The 18,511-nt window shown below is 38.1% G+C and overlaps 1 protein-coding gene across 1 annotated transcript in view; it reads right to left on the bottom strand.

Moving 5' to 3' along the window:
• MEIOB (meiosis specific with OB-fold) overlaps window positions 1-18,057 on the bottom strand; it is a gene marked incomplete at its 3' end in the record, with an annotated part of 29,130 nt that extends 11,073 nt beyond the window's left edge. Inside the window, exons 1-6 of the mRNA XM_083373196.1 lie at window positions 17,955-18,057; window positions 13,510-13,567; window positions 11,391-11,522; window positions 3,919-3,991; window positions 2,475-2,661; window positions 831-931 (exon numbers count right to left, since the gene is read on the bottom strand). Of these exons, the coding sequence (XP_083229322.1) occupies window positions 831-931; window positions 2,475-2,661; window positions 3,919-3,991; window positions 11,391-11,522; window positions 13,510-13,567; window positions 17,955-18,020 (617 nt within the window). The 5' untranslated portion in view covers window positions 18,021-18,057. The remainder of the gene's footprint in view (window positions 1-830; window positions 932-2,474; window positions 2,662-3,918; window positions 3,992-11,390; window positions 11,523-13,509; window positions 13,568-17,954) is intronic.
• Between the last annotated feature and the right edge of the window lie 454 nt (window positions 18,058-18,511).

Raw genomic sequence — 18,511 nt, 5'->3', positions numbered from 1 at the left:
ATAGAATACACATGTTCTTTGTCTTTCCAGGCTACATCTTTAGTTTACATTTTCCTAAAAAGTTTAATCTCAGTTATCTGTATTGTAAGCCCTGGTAGTTAGAACAAACCAGGAAATCAACTCTACAGGAGAAATAGGAATAGGATCATAGGGCTGGAAGGGACCTTGGAGGTCCTCTAGTTCAACCCTCTGCTCAAGGCAGGAATCCTTATTCCATCTTGGATAAAAGGCTGTCCAGTCTCTTCTTAAAAGTCTCCAGCAATGGAGCACCCACAACTCAGGGAGTCAAGCTGTTCCACTGACTAATTGTGGATTATAGTTGTTTTTATTGAGAGAGCCTATTACAGAATATTGCAAGTCTGATAGTGCTGTATCTCCTCCACCCTTTCTTATTCTCCAGTGAATCAGGGAGGCATCTACCTGACCCACTTCTGAATGTTACCACTTTTCTCAGGACTACAACTCCCTTTGTCTTGCTAGCATTTCTTACACATTTCCATCAAGGTAATTTTCCTTACTTTTTATACTTGTATGCAGACAATAGAATTAAAAACTTTTTCTTTCAGATTCAAAAGCCTACAGATGCAGCAACCTCCCTTTCTTTCTGGAGAGTTTTGGATGCAGAACTTTTCCTGATGGATTAACAAAAACGAAAGGTGGTTCTATATTCAAAGCTCCGAGAACATTACGCCTTAATGAATCCTGTATTTCACAAAGGTCACACAATTAACTGGCTTCAGTTGGTGATCATTGTATGCATTATATCCATTGTTGCTTCACATTTTTGTATTCATTAGTATAGCTGAATTATGGTTTCAACCAGCACTTACCATATCATTGTAAAGGAAGACTCGCTATCATCGTATAGCCTTACTTCACATCTGTGGCCTCTACGCCTGTCTGAAGTAGCAAAATATTTTGGTTCACCAACCTTTGTAAAGGAAAAAAAAGAAAAAAAAGCTGATCTTGATCTTAATATTCCATGTATATCTATTTTGTTAAATAGAAATTGTTCTCATATTCATGTTTCCACTATTCACACCTAAATCTATTTCAGCAAAAATTAAGCTATAGAAGCACTGGTTATAATTGCAGTGTGTGGATGGATAAATGTATAGTATATTCTTCTCAGAAAGTCACAAATTTCTGAGAACAAATTATCAAATTGTGGAATAGGAAATGAAGTATTCTTGTTTCACTTTGTCACTTATAAAACAATTATCCTATGGAATTCATTAGCAATTCTTATGATTAAATAGTCATTCTTATTACTAAGAAGTATTAATGATTAACTTGCTGGCTTGATACCATTGTAGCTGATGCAAAGATGAACATCCAACAACTGAAAAGAAGCTATGTTTGACAAGATAGCATGGAGAGCCCTTGCCTATAATGGTGCCAAGAGTTGGACATGACTGAACAGTTAAAACTACTACTGTTAATGGTTAGCAGCCAGTTAAAGCTTTGAAAGGGAAGAGCTGCATATTTTAAGTGAAACCAGGTTTTCTCGTATATGGTAGTTAATGTCCCATCTTCTCTCTCTCTCTCTCTCTCTCTCTCTCTCTCTCTCTCTCTCTCTCTCTCTCTCTCTCTCTCTCTCTCTCACACACACACACACACACACACACACACAAACACACACACACATAAAGGTTCTTTCCCTTTGTCATCCACCAAAGTCCAGCTGAAGGAAAGTTTAAACTCAATAAATGAAGGCAGGACTAGTTTAGAAACTGTCACCCACCATTTCTCCCTCTCTCCAATGTTTCTCCTCTATTGCAGATTTAGGGATACCCACAAGCTGTTAAAATTCATTCTTAAATATGTAGGCCTATGAATATGAACATAAAAAGCTTATATACATTATAAGAAGTCAGTCGCCTTGTCTAATATTGCAACTGCCTCATATCTCCCTAAGACCTAATTCCTTTTCAGTGAACTTTTCAGGTATGGGTTGCCACCAATGCCACAGATTTCCTCACATTTAGATTTAGATTTCAGTGGTAACTGCATGAGAATCACTACAGCATTTAATAGAAGCTCATGTATTTTTTGCTGGTTTCAATATGGTTTGTGCAGAAGAGTTTACATGAATTATGCAGGAAACGCAGGATAAAGGTACAAGGGTGAGATTCAACTTAATTTGAATACTGCATTTAGCATTAATACTTAACCTCATGATTACTAATTAACGTATGCAGAAATTTTAAAAGACTTTAAATAAACTTTTAGTACCTTACTGAGGCTGCATCTTAAATCCATGATGGTTTTATAGAATATTGTTTATACAATATTTGATTGATGTTATTCGTTAATCTTTCTTAGTGCTAAATCAAACAAAGCGACTGCTGAGCAGCACATAAGGTCCTACTCCCAGCACTTCTATGACCCAGTAAATATTTATACCGAAATCAATTTCATTTTCAGGCTACAATGTGATTTTTCTTTGATTTGTTACAATTGGCATGACTTACTGATTTAATAGCAGCAAGAACATTAATTATTTTTCCATCCAGGCTTTGTCCATTGGCCACAATATCCCCCAGTGAGTAAAAATCTTGAGAGTTCTTTACAGGTAAGTGTAACAGATGCAGCAGTCTGGTGTCTGCTCCATAGATTCTGACTGCAGAGTGATTCTCACTGAGCAATAGTTTGTAACTGCTGACAAGTGGGCACATAACATTTTACAACTTGTAAATACGTATGTAGTCCAAACTGCTGGTTGCATCAAACATTTTATATCTGATTACAGTATGAGTGACAGATTAAACCATTACGAATAGCAATTCTCAATTACTTTCCTGACATCTAAATTTCTTCTTCAAACCTAAAAAATTTATTGGAAGCAGATTGTCCTTTATACTGTAGTTAAGCTTTGTAACAAGGTCAGTCTATCATATTTATAAAAATTTCATCAGAATTTTTACAGTTGCATGAGGTACTGCCACCCACTGTAGTTACAACCGATAGGCTGCAATTCTGTATCCTGGATGCAAATCCAATGAAATGAATTACTATATTCAACTTCCTGAATTGCCTACCAGGACATTCGTTGTAAAGAAGATAACATAAACTGATTACCTTGGAACAAAGCAAAACAAAAATAAATAAATAAAGCAATGCTTCCAATCCTATTGTAGAAGATAATTGAGATATTTTTCAACATTTATTAACATCAAGGTAATTCACTGAAGTACTGCATAAATAGAGCATAAATTCATAACATATAAAGGACGTAGAACATAGAGTATCAGTTGGAAGGGACCTTGGAAGTCTTCTAGCCCAACCCCCTGCTCAAGCAGAAGACCCTATGTCATTTCGGACAAATATTGCCCTAACTCATCTTGAAAACCTCTAGTGATGGAGCACCCACAACTTCTGTAGGCAAGCCATGCCGCTTACCATTAATTGTTCTCACTATCAGAAAATTTCTCCTTAATTCTAGGCTGGATCTCTCTTTAATATTTTTCTACCCTTTATTCTGTGTCCTGCTCTCAAGTTTGGAGAATAGGTTGACTTCCTTCTCCTTTGGCTATATTTTATGTCTATGTTCTGGATATGAAATAAAATGAAACTATACTAATTTTGGATATGGATAAAAGATGAATATAGGTAAGTGCACTATTCAAGATTTTGTCTTATATATGACAGATTTTACTAGTAATTCTTTGTAGGAAAAATGCTTCTATGACATTTTACTGCAGAAAATGTCATAAAAAAGGTCTCTGTAGATTGATTTGGATATTAATTGCATTACTCCAATAAACCAGAAGCCAAAATAATTATACTGTACTACTGCCTATTATGATATATGCAGTATTCATGTAGAATATTTTCCCTAGCTTTGTGCAGTAATTATCATCTGCATCTTCTGATAATCTAACTATTCCAACCACATTAATTCTATTTTTAATTTACCTTGTTGTAGTGGGGTTGAACTTTTCTTCTTTTTCCACCTCCTTTGTCTGTACTAGGGGATTTTCAATTATGACTGTGATAAAAAATTCAAATAACAGCTTACAAGTGGACAGATACACCTACAAACTAGTCCTAAGGTTTACCATGTAAGCAGAATCTACAGAGTGAATGATTTGAATTACATCCTACTTTTCAATCTGTTGTATATTAGGTTTTGGGAAACAGCTATTCACATGTTGAACTCTTAACAGTTCTGGTGGGAGTTTTAGTGGCGGGATTGTTAGGTTTAAACTGATTGGCTGAACGAACGTATATAAGCTTGCTTGTACTCCCTAACCCCTCAGTACTGATAATGACTGCTAATAAAACAGTAGTTTGTTTGTACTCATCTGCCTGGTGTCTTCTCTACATGTCAGAACCCAATATTTAATAGTGGCGACGAAGGTGGGATCCTGCTTCACCTAAGAGCTGAAGTCACGAGGGGACGGCTTCATGTGCTGGAGGAAAGAGGCATCTCCCCCCCCCCTCTATCGGCCGGCTAGTTCAGCATGCTAGCGGCCTCGTGCTCAGACAACCCATCTGAGTTGGCGGAGCAGGATCCAAGACCAGAAGCAGGAAGATGCCAAAACTCAGTCAGCCACGCGAATTCAACATCCGCCACCCCGAACAGTGGCCATCGCACCTCAGACAAATTGAAAATTATTTGTGGGCGAACCAGATCACGGAGGACGGCTTGAAAGCGGCAACACTACTCTGCATAAGCGGGCCTGCAACATTTGACCTGGCTGAAAGCTTATTTGCCCCAACGCCCATAGAAATTGTCTCATTCGCTGATCTTAAACAAAAGCTGAACACTCACTTCAAGCCTAGAATGTTGGAGATGGCCTGGCGGTTCCGATTTGATCAATGAGTGCAACGCCCTGGGGAAACTGCATCAGAATTCATCGCGGCCCTATGCCAGGCCGCTAGACTCTGTAGGTTTTCCAACTTAGATGAGCGTTTGTGAGACTGGCTTGTGTGTGGCCTGAGAGATAAGGTGCTGCAACAAAGGCTGTTTGCCAGGCCCAATCTAACCCTCCAGGACACGTAAGACGAGATCATGGCCGACGAGGCAGCCGGTGGCGCAGCTCAAGTGGTTCAAACATCCAAACCAGTAATCCGGAAGAAACAGTACACCACGAGGCCGTCTTTTACAACAAGAATGAAGTTGAAGAGGAAACAGAAGTGGACGAGATTCGGAAAAAGACAGAGCCACGAGAACAAGAACCTGAGCACAAAAAGAGAGACCAGAAGGCCGTATTCTTCTTGAGGTGCGGGGGCTGCGGCAGCAACCATGCAAGAATGAACTGCAAGTTCTGGTTGGCCATGTGTCGGGCCTGCGGTCGAACGGGGCACATCGCGACAGTTTGCCAAAGTCGTTTCAGAGACAGCCAACGCAAACTACAATGGGGAAACTCACCAAGGAAAGGTATCTGGGCTCATAGCCCGACCAGTGTGGGGTTTTGTGAAAGCCGAAGGGCTATTTGCCGAACCTGGGCCCGCCACCCCTTAAAACCTAAGTTAAAACTTGAAATTCATCTTCAAGGCATTCCTTGTAAGATGGAGATGGATTCTGGGTCTGCGGTTTCGATTATTTCATACGAGACTTTCAAATTTGTGTGCGGCTGCAGTAAGCAGTGGGCTAAATTGAGACCTTCTAGCATTGTGTTAACTGATTTTCAAAACACTCAGGTCAAAACTAAGGGGGAGGCTTCGCTATCTGTTAAATTCAAAAAGTTTCAAGGGCACCTGGATGTTGTTGTGGTCGAAGGCCAAAGGACTAGCCTAATAGGATTAGACTGGTTTGATGCGTTAGGGTTAGCAAGCATAAACCGTACTCGGGAGATTAACATCGAATCTGTGAAGAATTCACAGACGTATTCGATTCCAAGCTTGGTAGATACACTGGGCCCCCTATCTCATTTAAGTTGGACCTGAACGTCTTGCCTATCAGAGTTAAACCCAGGAGAGTCCCGTTTGCACTAAAATATAAGATTGAAGCCGAGTTGGATATTTTTTTTTGGATAAATTAGTAGAACAGGGGGTGCTTCAGCCCGTCGAGGGGGGAATGGTAGACCCCTATAGTCACCCCACTCAAATCGAATGGAGAAATTCGTATCTGCACTGATTACAAGTGTACCCTGAATAAAGCCCTTAATCAGCATGCTTACCCGGTCCCCATGGTCAGCCATATGCTTGCTTCCCTGCAAGGTGGTACCATTTTTGCGAAGCTTGATCTTGCGCAGGCGTACCAGCAGCTGCCTGTTAGAGAGGCTACCGCGGCTGCGCAGACCATAGTAACACACAAGGGAGCATTTAAAGTCAACAGACTACAGTTCGGAGTGAGTGTGGCACCTGGAATTTTTCAAGAGGTAATGGAACGTACTTTAAAGGGCATTCTGGGCGTCTGCCCATATTTTGATGATGTTTTAATTGCGGGGGAAACTGAGGAAATCCTAGCAAATAGACTCAGAGCTGTGTTAAACAGATTTCGTTCCACAGGTCTCAAGCTGAAAAGAGACAAATGTAAAATTGGGGTCACTTCTACAGAGTTTTTAGGATTCAGAATTGATGGCAGTGGAATTTACCCTGCAGAGTCAAAAGTCAAGGCAATTAAATTGGCCCCTAGCCCTAAAAATAAGGCAGAGCTTCAGGCATTTTTAGGGTTATTAAATTTTTACCACTCATTTTTGCCTAACAAGGCTGAAATAGCTGAGCCACTCCACAGATAAAAAAGTTGCATGGAAGTGGACCACTTTACAGGAGAAGAGTTTTCAAAAACTTAAAAGCCTTTTACCTGACAAATCCACTGTCACCCACTATATCGAATCCAAGCCTGTCTGCATCGCTTGTGATGCTTCTCCTTATGGAGTGGGAGCTGTTTTAAGCCATCTGGGAAGGAATGGGGAACAAGTTCCCATTGCTTATTACTCAAGAACCCTATGACCCTATGGCTGAGAGGAATTATGCTCAGATAGACAAGGAAGATTTGGCTATTGTTGCTGGGGTCAAAAAATTCCACAATTACCTGTATGGTAGGAATTTCACTGTGTTTACTGACCATAAGCCTCTCAGGTTTATTCACAACTGACAAGCAAACCCCTCACATACTCTCACCAAGAATGCTTAGATCAGGGGTGTCAAACTCAATTTCATTGAGGGCCGCATCAGCATTCCGGTTGCCCTCAGGGGGCTGGCTGGGTGTGGCCAGGGTGGGTGTGGCCTACTGGGTGGGCGTGGCTAGAGTGTGTGTGGCCTACTGGGTGGGCGTGGCCAGCTCTACATCGTTCGCATCAAGGGTGCCTATTGGGGCCTGGGCAGGAGTGGGACAGATCTGAGGGTCTCTGGCAGAAGGAGGGTCTCTAGGCCAGGGCCAAGGCAGCGGGGGCTGTTCCCTCACTGTTTCCAGGATGGCTTCACGGGCCACATGAAACCACTTCGCGGGCCAGATCTGGCCCCCGGGCCTTGTGTTTGACATGTCTGGCTTAGATGGTCTATATTTTTATCTGCTTATAACTTTAAAATCATTCACAAACCTGGGAAAGAAATGGGCAATGCTGAGTGCCTAAGTAGGCTTCCCTTACAATCTATCAATCCAGATCCAGCCCCTGCTACTCAAATACTATCCATTCAAGAGTTACCAGAATTTCCCCTTCACACAGGGGACATAGCGGCTGAAACTGCTTCAGATAAGATTCTGAGCAGAGTTCTATCTTGGGTTTTCACAGGGTGGCAAGACAAAAGTCCGGGCCCTGAATTCCAAGCTTATTTTTTAAGAAGGCATGAGTTATCAGCCCACAAAGGGTGTTTACTATGGGGAAATAAGAGATTTTCTTAAGAGATAGGGTACTATAGTCTCTACATGAGGGACACCCTGGCATAGTGCGCATGAAAGCGTTAGCCAGAAGCTACTTGTGGTGGCCTGGGTTAGACAAGGCTGTTGAAGAGCAGGTACATGGGTGTTATATTTGTCAAAGGTCTAGACCCGAGATGCCTCAGGCACCTGTTCACAGATGGGAGCCAATGCACACACCCTGGTCCAGAGTACATATCGATTACACTGGCCCATTTCAGGGTCAGCTCTTTCTAATTGTTGTTGATAGTCATTCAAAATGGCTGGAAGTTGTTCCAGTCTCTAGCATGACTTCGGCCAAAACAATCCAGGTACTCAGGAAACCTTTCGCTACTCATGGGCTTCCTGATGTCATAGTATCTGATAATGGGACTCAATTTACTGCTGCTGAATTTCAGGCCTTCCTGAGAGCAAACATGATTAGACACACCACTTCTGCGCCCTTCCACCCATCGTCCAACGGTCAAGCAGAACAGATGGTGAGAACAACCAAAGACTCACTAAAGTGCATCATCACAGGTGACTGGCATCACAGGCTCGCAGACTTTTTACTTTGCCAGCACTCCACACCTTGTACTTCCATGGGGAAAAGCCCTGCGGAGTTGCGCTGGGGCAAATGCCTCATCACCAAACTGGACAGACTGCACCCTGACAGAGTGGCATCTGATGCTGCTCAACCCAAGCCCCCAAGGGGACTTCAACCAGGTGACATGGTCTGGGCCAGGAACTATGGACCGGGACACTTGTGGGTCCCTGGGAGGTTGGTTGACAAAACGGGGCCCCTATCTTACACAGTAGGGGTGGAGGGAGGGCGTCTAGTGAGACGGCACATAGATCAATTAAGGAAACGATTTCTAGAGCGGTCACTAAGCATAAGTGACAATCCCTCACATAACTCTCAAGCTGACACACAGGTTAGCTCCTATTCACCCTACCAGCAATTTCAGCATTCAGTTGAGTTCCAGACTGAGGAGGATCCAGAGGAGGCAGAGGTGCAACAGGAACCCCTGCAACAAGTGGATCAACCCATCATCACGGACCACTGTGCTGATCTTGTTTCAGGACCTGACTCTGGGGTGGACTTACCGGACACGGCCAGCCAGAGAAATTCTTCGGAGTCTTCAACTGAGAGGGACACTGGGTCATGGGGCATGCCAAATGAGTTGGTACACTACAAGGTGAAGGAACCAGAGAGATGTTCCTCACGCTCTCATAGGCCACCTGCTTATCTCAATGATTATGTGGTCAATTAGAGAAAGAAGTATGTAAAGAATTCTAGTTGGAAAAAAAAACATGCCTCTTGTTTTTGGATTTTGTTAATTTATCTGTATATTTCATTTTGTAAGGGAACTTACAGGAGAAGTCTATTCATAGACTCATACTGGGTCATTGTGTACCACTTGTCAGTACAAGGATACTGGCAGAACAGCAGAACGGTCTGTTGTGATTTTATGGGCAGCAACCCATAAGTTCACGTTCGAGAAGGTCGCGTTTGACAAAACTTCTACCTTGAGTGGGGTCAATCACTCAGAATTAATGTTGGTGGTTGGGAGTGAGTTTTATAATCTTGAGAAAGGATTACAGAAGAATATAACCTTGAATGGGGCCAATCATTCATTGTATTAAAGTTTAAGTGTAAGATGCTAAGTTGGAGTGTTATAAAGTATACTGTCTGATCCTTGATAGGGGAAAGGGGTGTTGTGTATTAGGTTTTGGGAAACAGCTATTCACATGTTGAACACTAACAGTTCTGGTGGGAGTTTTAGTGGCGGGATTGTTAGGTTTAAACTGATTGGCTGAACGAAAGTATATAAGCTTGCTTGTACTCACTAACCCCTCAGTACTGATAATGACTGCTAATAAAACAGTAGTTTGTTTGTACTCATCTGCCTGGCATCTTCTCTACATGTCAGAATCCAATATTTAATACAATACAAACAAAATGGTTATTAAAAGAAGATAAAAGAAGTAGGCTGTGCACCACTTCATAACCAAATGCAAAAATTGCTTTAGCACATCTGGCATACATATCTCCTGCCTGCAACACAGCAACTCCTTAAATGAATTGTGTAAAATCTTTCCAGGATTTTACACTGCATATGCAGAAGGCAGCTGGCCTATCCTGGAAAGGTGCTGTACCTTTAATGATATGCAGATACATGCTATGTTGGTGCTGCATAGTGTCTTTTTACCTTGAAATACAAAATACTGTACAAGGTAAAAACCAGCATGATTAAATTATAGGCTTTTAAATTATACATGCTTTTTAGAAATATTTTAAAATTTAGAAGATTACCAATTACCTTGCACAGATTAGACCATTTAAATCAGGAATGGGTGATCTGTGGCTTTTATCTATTCTTCACCCAAAAAGGATCCCCTGCAATATGGGGCAGCTCTGCCCAAGTTTTTCTTAGGCTCATATCAGCTATTAACTGAGTATTGAAAAAAATGTTTTTATTAGCAGTATTAGCACAGCAATGTTAATGGAGGTCATTGAAGACATGAAGAAGACTTCTCTGGCTAATCCTTGAACAGCTAAAATTATTCAAGTTGGGGTAAAAAAAAATTATTTCTCATTCCAGTGATTCCAACACAAATAAAATTTGGTAAGGAGAGAGATCTTATCTTCAAACAATCCCATCCTCAAATATCTGCCGACACTTGAGAAAATGGCTTTTCTTTACTTTTTGGATTAAGTTTATCTCTCCTGATTTAGTAATTGTTCAAATGAAAGAGAGAGAAAATAATAAGATTCTGTGGAATCAGGCTCAACTACTGGTGACTGCAGGAACCACATCCATGTAGTTTTCTTGGCCACAACAAGGATGTGATTTGCCATTGGTGCTGTTTGTGATTTTCTAAAAAAATTATTTCAGTCTAGCCTATAGCCTTAGGATTCTGTTGTAGAATTCAAGTATTAGCTAGCCTGACTTAGGTTTTTGTGACCTAAGGTAAACTAAGGTAAGGTAAACTAAACTGTGGAATAGTTTTTATTCGACCATATAGAAAATTAGGAAGAGCTGGCAGTGATCTTAATATACACATAAATAAATAATAAAAATAATAACATTAAATTATATTTTAAGTCTCTAGGCTCACATAATAAAACTTTATTAAGAAGCACTGGGGATGTTTTAAAGGCCCACTTATTCTTGTGGAAATAATTAAATGAAATAAAGGTTATGCAATATATACCATTTTATTCAAAAATAATTCGTTTATTTCAATGGGAATTACTAGAGAATTCCCACATTCACTGTAGGAGATGACTTCAATTATTTTATACTTATGAAACATTTTAGAAGAGTAAAAACATAGTATAATGAGAAGAAATAATAGGAAGAAATATGGGAAATTATTTTAAGTTTGTATGTCTTCATGACAGCTTCACTAATCAGAATATGCAAATATAACTTATTTCAGTTAGTCTAACTGAAAAAAAATGGTTCCAATTAAATAGTTCCATAATTCCTTGAAGAAAAACACACTAAGAATACACTAAGATCACCACCACATTATACTGATTTAAAGAAGAGAAAAACATATTGAAATATATTTAGAATAAATTCCAGCTTACCACAATCACCAAGTCTAAAGCTTTCTGAAAGTGATTTAATATAGTCTTCTCTTCCCCAGGAATTCACATTTATGAACCACGATGGGGAATCACGAACAGTAAAACAAAAAGTATATCTTTCTGATCCAATATCTACAGAGAGGAACATATTTACGAAAGCTATTTAAAATTTGAATTTGGTGTGAGACACATAATATAATATTGATGATATTTTGCCTGATATTACAAAACTTAAACCATACTGTGAATAATGTTTTTCAATCAAACTGTTCTGGGGCCCGACATCTGTACCAGACACTAGTTGCTTGTGAGAACTGTCAGCACTTCAGTTCCAGATGTCCATTCCCTTATATATAAACATATAGTACATCAGGAAACAAGGAAATTAAGATACAAGTAGCAGCAGCAAAGAAGAAATGGTAGACAGTCACTTGTCTGAGATGGCATAGGTTCTCCTGCTTAAGCGGGGGGTTGGACTAGAAAACCTCTAAGGTCCCTTCCAGCTCTATTCTATTCTACATACTGTTCTGTAAATGTTGGTGGATGAGGAACTGCAATGAAAACATTGCAGAGCAATTTCATTCATACCACTAGAGGTCATCATAATTTTTAAAGCTTTCTCTGGAATGGGAACAAAAACTTTAGGAAAAGAAACAAATGTGAACTATTGCTTTAGTATTGCATAAAATATTTTGCTTATGTACATTGCTTCCAAAATAGAGAAAGGCCTAGTGCTATAACTATGGAATAAGCACCTATCCTTAAAAGTACTGAGAGGCACATCAACAAAAAATAGAGATGGGGAAATCTTGTTCCCCTTCTTATCACCACTTGAATAAAGTAGACTCATAGGGCTGGAAGGGACCTTGGAGGTCTTCTAGTCCAACATGCTGCCCAAGGCAGGAGACATTATACCATGCTAGACAAATGGTTGTCCAATCTTTTCTTGAGAATCTCCACCAATGGAGCAATCACAACTCTGACAGGCAAGCTTGAAGGACTCAGGTTGCAATTAGGAAAGTTTGTTAAAGGAATTGCTGACACAGAAAGTTTCAGCTGCAGTGAGTTAACAAATGGTGGGACACTACTGCCTAGCAACAAGAAAGATACAAGTTAGAAGGACATGCTAGAAGGATGCTAGCTAAGGCATGTAGATATATAAACTTTGATAAGTTCTAGCTTATTATAATATTAAAAGACACACCTCTTTTGATAAGAAAGCTTATTAACATAAACATGCAATGTATGAAGGAGGGTGAAGTAGGAAAATCCAATCAAAAGAAACGTCAAGGAACCAATGTATGATTTTTAAGGTATTAACTTCCTTAATCATCATTATAAAATTTGTGCTTGTGCATTGTTTGAGATCTTGGCTCCTTTAGCTGCTGAGACCTTTTTGCTGGAGTACTCCAATAAAAGCAGTTGAAAATGCCATTCCTCGTGTCTGGTGGTCTTTATTGGCTTTGGCACCAGGCTAGGGCCTATTTTGGGTACAAGCATTTCCATTGATGAATTGCTTTTACTGTCAGGAAATTTCTCCTTATTTCCAAGTGGGATCTCCTTTTGACAGGTTTCCACCCATTGCGTCTTGTCCTACCTTCAGGTGCTTTGGAGAATAAGTTGACCCCGACCTTTCTCCTGCAGCAGGAGGCTGGACTAGAAGACCTTCAAGGTCCCTTCCAGCTCTATTCTATTAATTCTTGCTGTGGCAGTCCCTCATGTACCAGAAGACAGCTATCATGTCATCCCTATCCATCTCTTCATTAGGCTACACGTACCTAGGTCCTTTAACAGTTCATTGTACACTTTAGCCTCTGGACTACTTATCATCTTTGTTGCTCTTCTCTGCACTCTTTCTATGGCTTTAGCATCTTTTTTGTAACTTGGTAGCCAGAACCGGATGCAGTATTCCAAGTGTGGCCTCACTTGAGTGGTATAAAGTATCATTTCTCATGATCTTATATAGCTTGTGAAATGTATACCTGTGACATGGCTATTGTCACTTCAACATAGTTTGTACAGAAAAGATTACACCAGATTTTTCTTTTAATTAGTCAAGACACTGACAGAAAGATAGAGCCTGGGAAACTGAGATTAAGATACTTAAAAACCACTTTACTTTTTCTGTCCGGAAAGCCTTTGGCATCTGTTTTCCCAATCACCACACCGATTATACTCTAAGAAAAAAAAGAGATTGCAGAATATATACATCAAATACAGATGTACAAGATGGATTTGTTTTCACAGACTCTCTATATTCCTTCATTAATTAAAAACATGTTTTTACTATTTTAACAGACATATTTGACAGAAACATTAATTTATTAACAGAAGTCATTATTGCAATATACAAAAAGATCAAGTGTGAGAAATAATAAGGAATATTATTATGAATAATAAGAAATAGTAATATAAGAAACTCATTTGTAATGAATGAATAATAGAAATAGTGAATGAACAATAGAAATGATGAAGGCACTAATTATGAAAAAAACTTGTGTCCACTTAATAAAGGCTTGTACTTTTCTGTACATTCCAGGAAGTAAGGGTGGGTGGTCCTAATTCTTCACATATAACTCACATTTTATGTTGCCCTCCCTGAGCTCTCAAGAACAGATTATTTCAAAAACCAACAACAGGCATGTGTAAATCAACCCCAAAACTATATTTTTCTAAGTAAAAGCAGCTTCTAACAGTGCATAAAATGAACAGATGAATATCCAAATTAGAGGAACAGTATTCCTAGTTTCATTCATGAGTTACAGCTATTCTGAGCTCCAGCTACTTAAACAACCCTTACTTTGTTGTCCAGCTGAAAGACTCATGGAAGTAAATATATGCAGTTGTTATAAATATGTCATAGAAATAAAAAGTTTCAAAAAAATTACGGTAAACAATCATTAATTTTATTTCTCTTAATTTCCAGCACTGGTAAACACAATTAACAAGTATTGAAAACTAGTCTCTTAAATTTCTATGATCTTTTTAGTCACTAGGTGGGGCAAGAAAACAATTCCTCCATTTTTCTGGATGAGTTCATTTAGAGTATCTGTGTAATAAAATATAATTTCCTCAAAGTCTCCAAAAGCTTGCTTTTTAAAACATGTTCTATTAATCTACATTCAAAATGTTTAGTTTCCTACTCACAGTAATTTAATTAGATGGCAACATATCCTGTGCATAATTCTATTGATAACAAAAGAACTGGTTCCTGGGATCCAAAATGTCATTTAATGCCTTAGGACTTACAACAGTATTTACTTCAAAGACTTCTTAAATTTTATCTTTACAAAATTATTTAGTTTCTTTTAACCAAGCAAAATTCCAGAATTCAAAATTAAAAGCATGAGATCTATTCCTAAATCTTTTGTATATATATCTTTAATTTTGAGTGAATGATTCCCAAATGTGTATAACTGGGATTGTAGCCACACTGTTCAACTAATCAAGGGGAAAAGAAAAAATTTCTGCGTCCATTTGCCAAACAACTCTTTATTTTTCTTTTCTGTCTTCAAGTAACAGAGTATTGGATACAATATTTGTATAATTTAAAACAGTGATTTAGTGACCCAATTATATATTGTTTCTTTGAAGTAATGCTTTAGAATTTAGTTTTCTGGGGCTAGTTGTTTATTTTTAAGGAAACACATGCATTTACACATACCCTATCTATTTGCTACTAACTTCCTAAAAGATGAATTTCTTAATGCCTGGCATTAAATAAACCAGTTTTTTTTTACAGATTGAATGCAAGATTTGTTTACCAAGTCAAATGACAGAAAACTAGGTTCTGGCTCAGTCCTTTTTCTAATACTTAATTTCCTCTCGTTGCTGTAAAATAAATAAACCTTCTGGACAAATATAACTGACCCATGAGTTAATACTTTGGAAATGTTTCTGTGTTCAGTCTGGTAACCAACCAGGCTGGAAACCAGGAAATTGTGAATTTTAGTCCTGGCTTAGGTGTGGAAACCAGCTAGGTAACTTTGTGCCAGTAATTCTCTCTCAGCCAAACCCACTTCACAGGGGTTGTTGTTGTAGGAAAAATATGAAAAGGAAAGAGAATTCATTATCTTGAATTATTTATAAACAGTAAAAGTGAGATAAAAATAAAAATTAACTTCATAAAAACTATGGCTGAATAATATATCCTTTAATTTCTGTTAGGAAGAAATTGCTAATCTGATTTTGTGTTAAATCAACAATGGGTTCTTGCTATGATAGTATGAATACAAGTCATTTTGGGTGCCATGAAAAAGGAAGAGTTTAAATAGTCCTCAGACAGGACAATTATTTCCTTTATATAGAAGCAATTATCTATGTTAACAGTGAGATAGAAATAAGGATGAATCATGAAAAGCAATGGAATTTTGAATTTACAAATAAACCAGGAAAATGGTTGGCATATGAGCTGCGAAAAGAAAAATAAAGGAAAATGATACTAAAATTACAAGAAGGAAACTTTATAATAACAGATAATGCAAATATGCAAAAAGTGTTTCACCATTATTCTACTTTATATGTCAAGAAATTTATTTGGAAAAAAAATCATTATTTATATAAACAGAATTAATCAAAATTACAGAGAATCAGTAATTTTGAATGTACCTGTAAGAATAGGAGAAGTTTGTAAAATTATTAAAAAGATTAAAATCAGAAAGGCACCTGGTCCAGATGGTCTGCCAGCTTATTATGTTTTGAGGATTTTACAATCTTTAAAACAGTGAATATTTACATATTTACATAATCATATGTAAAGAATCCCAGGACCTGACTTTAATAAGAAATTACCAAGCAACATCTTTATTGAATAATGACTGTAAGTAGTTTACAATGATATTGGTTGAAAATAATTTTACAGGACTTTATTCAGGAAGATGAATGTGAATTTTTACCTAAAGGAACATGAACAGATAATATTAGAAATGTATTGAATTTTCGATGTATTGGATATTTGGATCAACATAATGAAAAGCAAACGGCACTGATCTTCTTAGATGCAGAGAAGACCTTTGATAGTTTGAACTGAATTTTCTTTAGAATTCTGGAAGGTATGAATAGCCCACACTCCAGAAGATAGGCCTAAGATACAGAAGGATCTTGACAGACTTGAACATTGGGTGCTATGTAACAAATTGAAAAAAGTGATGAAAAAAGTCAGGTTCTACATTTAGGCAAGAAAAACCAAATGCACAGGTCTAGTATAGTAGTAACTGTGAGAGGGATTTCGGAGTCCTAGTGGACAATCACTTAAATATGAGCCAGCAGTGTGCTGCAGCTGTCAAAAAAGCCAACACAGTGCTAGGCTGCATTAACAGAGGGATAGAATCAAGATCACGTGAAGTATTAATATCACTTTACAATGCCTTGGTAAGGCCACACTTGGAATACTGCATCCTGTTTTGGTCACCACGATGTAAAAGAGATGATGTAAAAGAGATGTTGAGTCTCTAGAAATAGTACAGATAAGAGCAACAAAGGTGATTAGGGGACTGGAGGCTAAAACATATAAAGAATGGTTGCTGGAACTGGGTATGTCTAGTTTAATGAAAAGAAGGACTAAGTGTAACATGAGAGCAGTGTTCCAGTATTTGAAGGGCTGCTACAAAGAAGAGGGAGTCAAGCTATTCTCCAAAGCACCTGAAGGCAGGACAAGAAGCAATGGATGGAAACTAATCAGAGAGAAGCAACCTAGAACTAAGGAGAAATTTCCTGACAGTTAGAACAATTAATCAGTGGAACAACCTGTCTCCAGAAGTGGTGAATGCGCCAACAGTGGCATTTTTAAAGAAGAGACTGGACAACCATTTGTCTGAAATGTTATAGGTTCTGCTGCTTGAGCAGGGGGCTGGACTAGAAGACCTCCAAGATCATTTCCAACTTCTATTCTATTCTATTCTATTCTATTCTATTCTATTCTATTCTATTCTATTCTATTCTATTCTATTCTATTCTATTCTATTCTATTCTACTCTACTCTACTCTACTCTACTCTATTCTATTCTATTCTATTCTATTCTATTCTATTATCTCCATATATGATTATTGCAACAAGACTATTATATGCACACATATAGAAAGATTTGACATTCCCCACTATGGAGGATTGGCAAAATTGACGAAACTTGCTGAGGTGGTTAAACTGACTGATTAGAGAAAGGTCACTAGTCTAAAATGGCATAGAAATTTTTTTGATGTTATGAAACTCAGACACAAACAGGCCATCACATTCAGCCATTTTGTAATTTATTTCAAGTATGTGTGATGTGAACCTGGCAATTGCACTTTTATTAACCAAGGATGGGCGTTAAACATGGAGGGCATCCTTTCATAAAACTCCATAATTTAACTTAGTCCAATCATCCTAGTTGATTGTAATATCCTTTCTCTTTTGCCCAAAAGATACCAGTTTTCAGTTTCTGAGACACAGGAATATTTTGTCTCTAATAATTCTGCCAATGCTATGAGCACAAGAAGATAAACCTATTACATAATGTTATCAGAGAACACACTTATACACAATTTCATCAGAGAACAAAATATTGTTATGGTACTAAGACCTACAGGATGAGCAACACTTGGGTGCAGATCTGAAATGGCTACAATATTTGGTGGAATGGAATACGCCATTCTTTCTACCTGAAATTGGAGAAAGATAAGTCAGAACATCCTTTTAAAAACAGATTCAGTTATTTATATTACTTAATGTATTATGTATTCATAAAACCATTTTAGGAACAATGCCTGACATTGATAGATATTAAGATTAGATATATGGAACTGCATAAGCTGAGGAAAAAAACACAATTCAGGCTCCTAATAAAAGGATTTATAGTTGGATTTACCCATTTTGTAAGTCATGAATTGTTTTAATCATGGGTTGTTAAAGAAGACATAGTGAGCTAACCCATAATATGGCTTACTTTATTTTTGAATTAGCATATTTACATGAACCTGGCTGTTGTGATTTGTACTATCATGATGTATGGCTTTGCATAATAGTTGAAGCAAACTATTTACATGGCTCAAACAACACTTATCTGACATATATTTGAATCAATTCATAGTCACACAAACCATGGTTTACACATCACACTCATGGGAAATTTAGACAATACATT

The sequence above is a fragment of the Vipera ursinii genome (genome assembly GCF_947247035.1).
Source record: "Vipera ursinii genome assembly, chromosome: 13".
Classification (NCBI taxonomy): domain Eukaryota; kingdom Metazoa; phylum Chordata; class Lepidosauria; order Squamata; family Viperidae; genus Vipera; species Vipera ursinii.
This window is presented reverse-complemented; position numbering and strand designations above follow the sequence as displayed.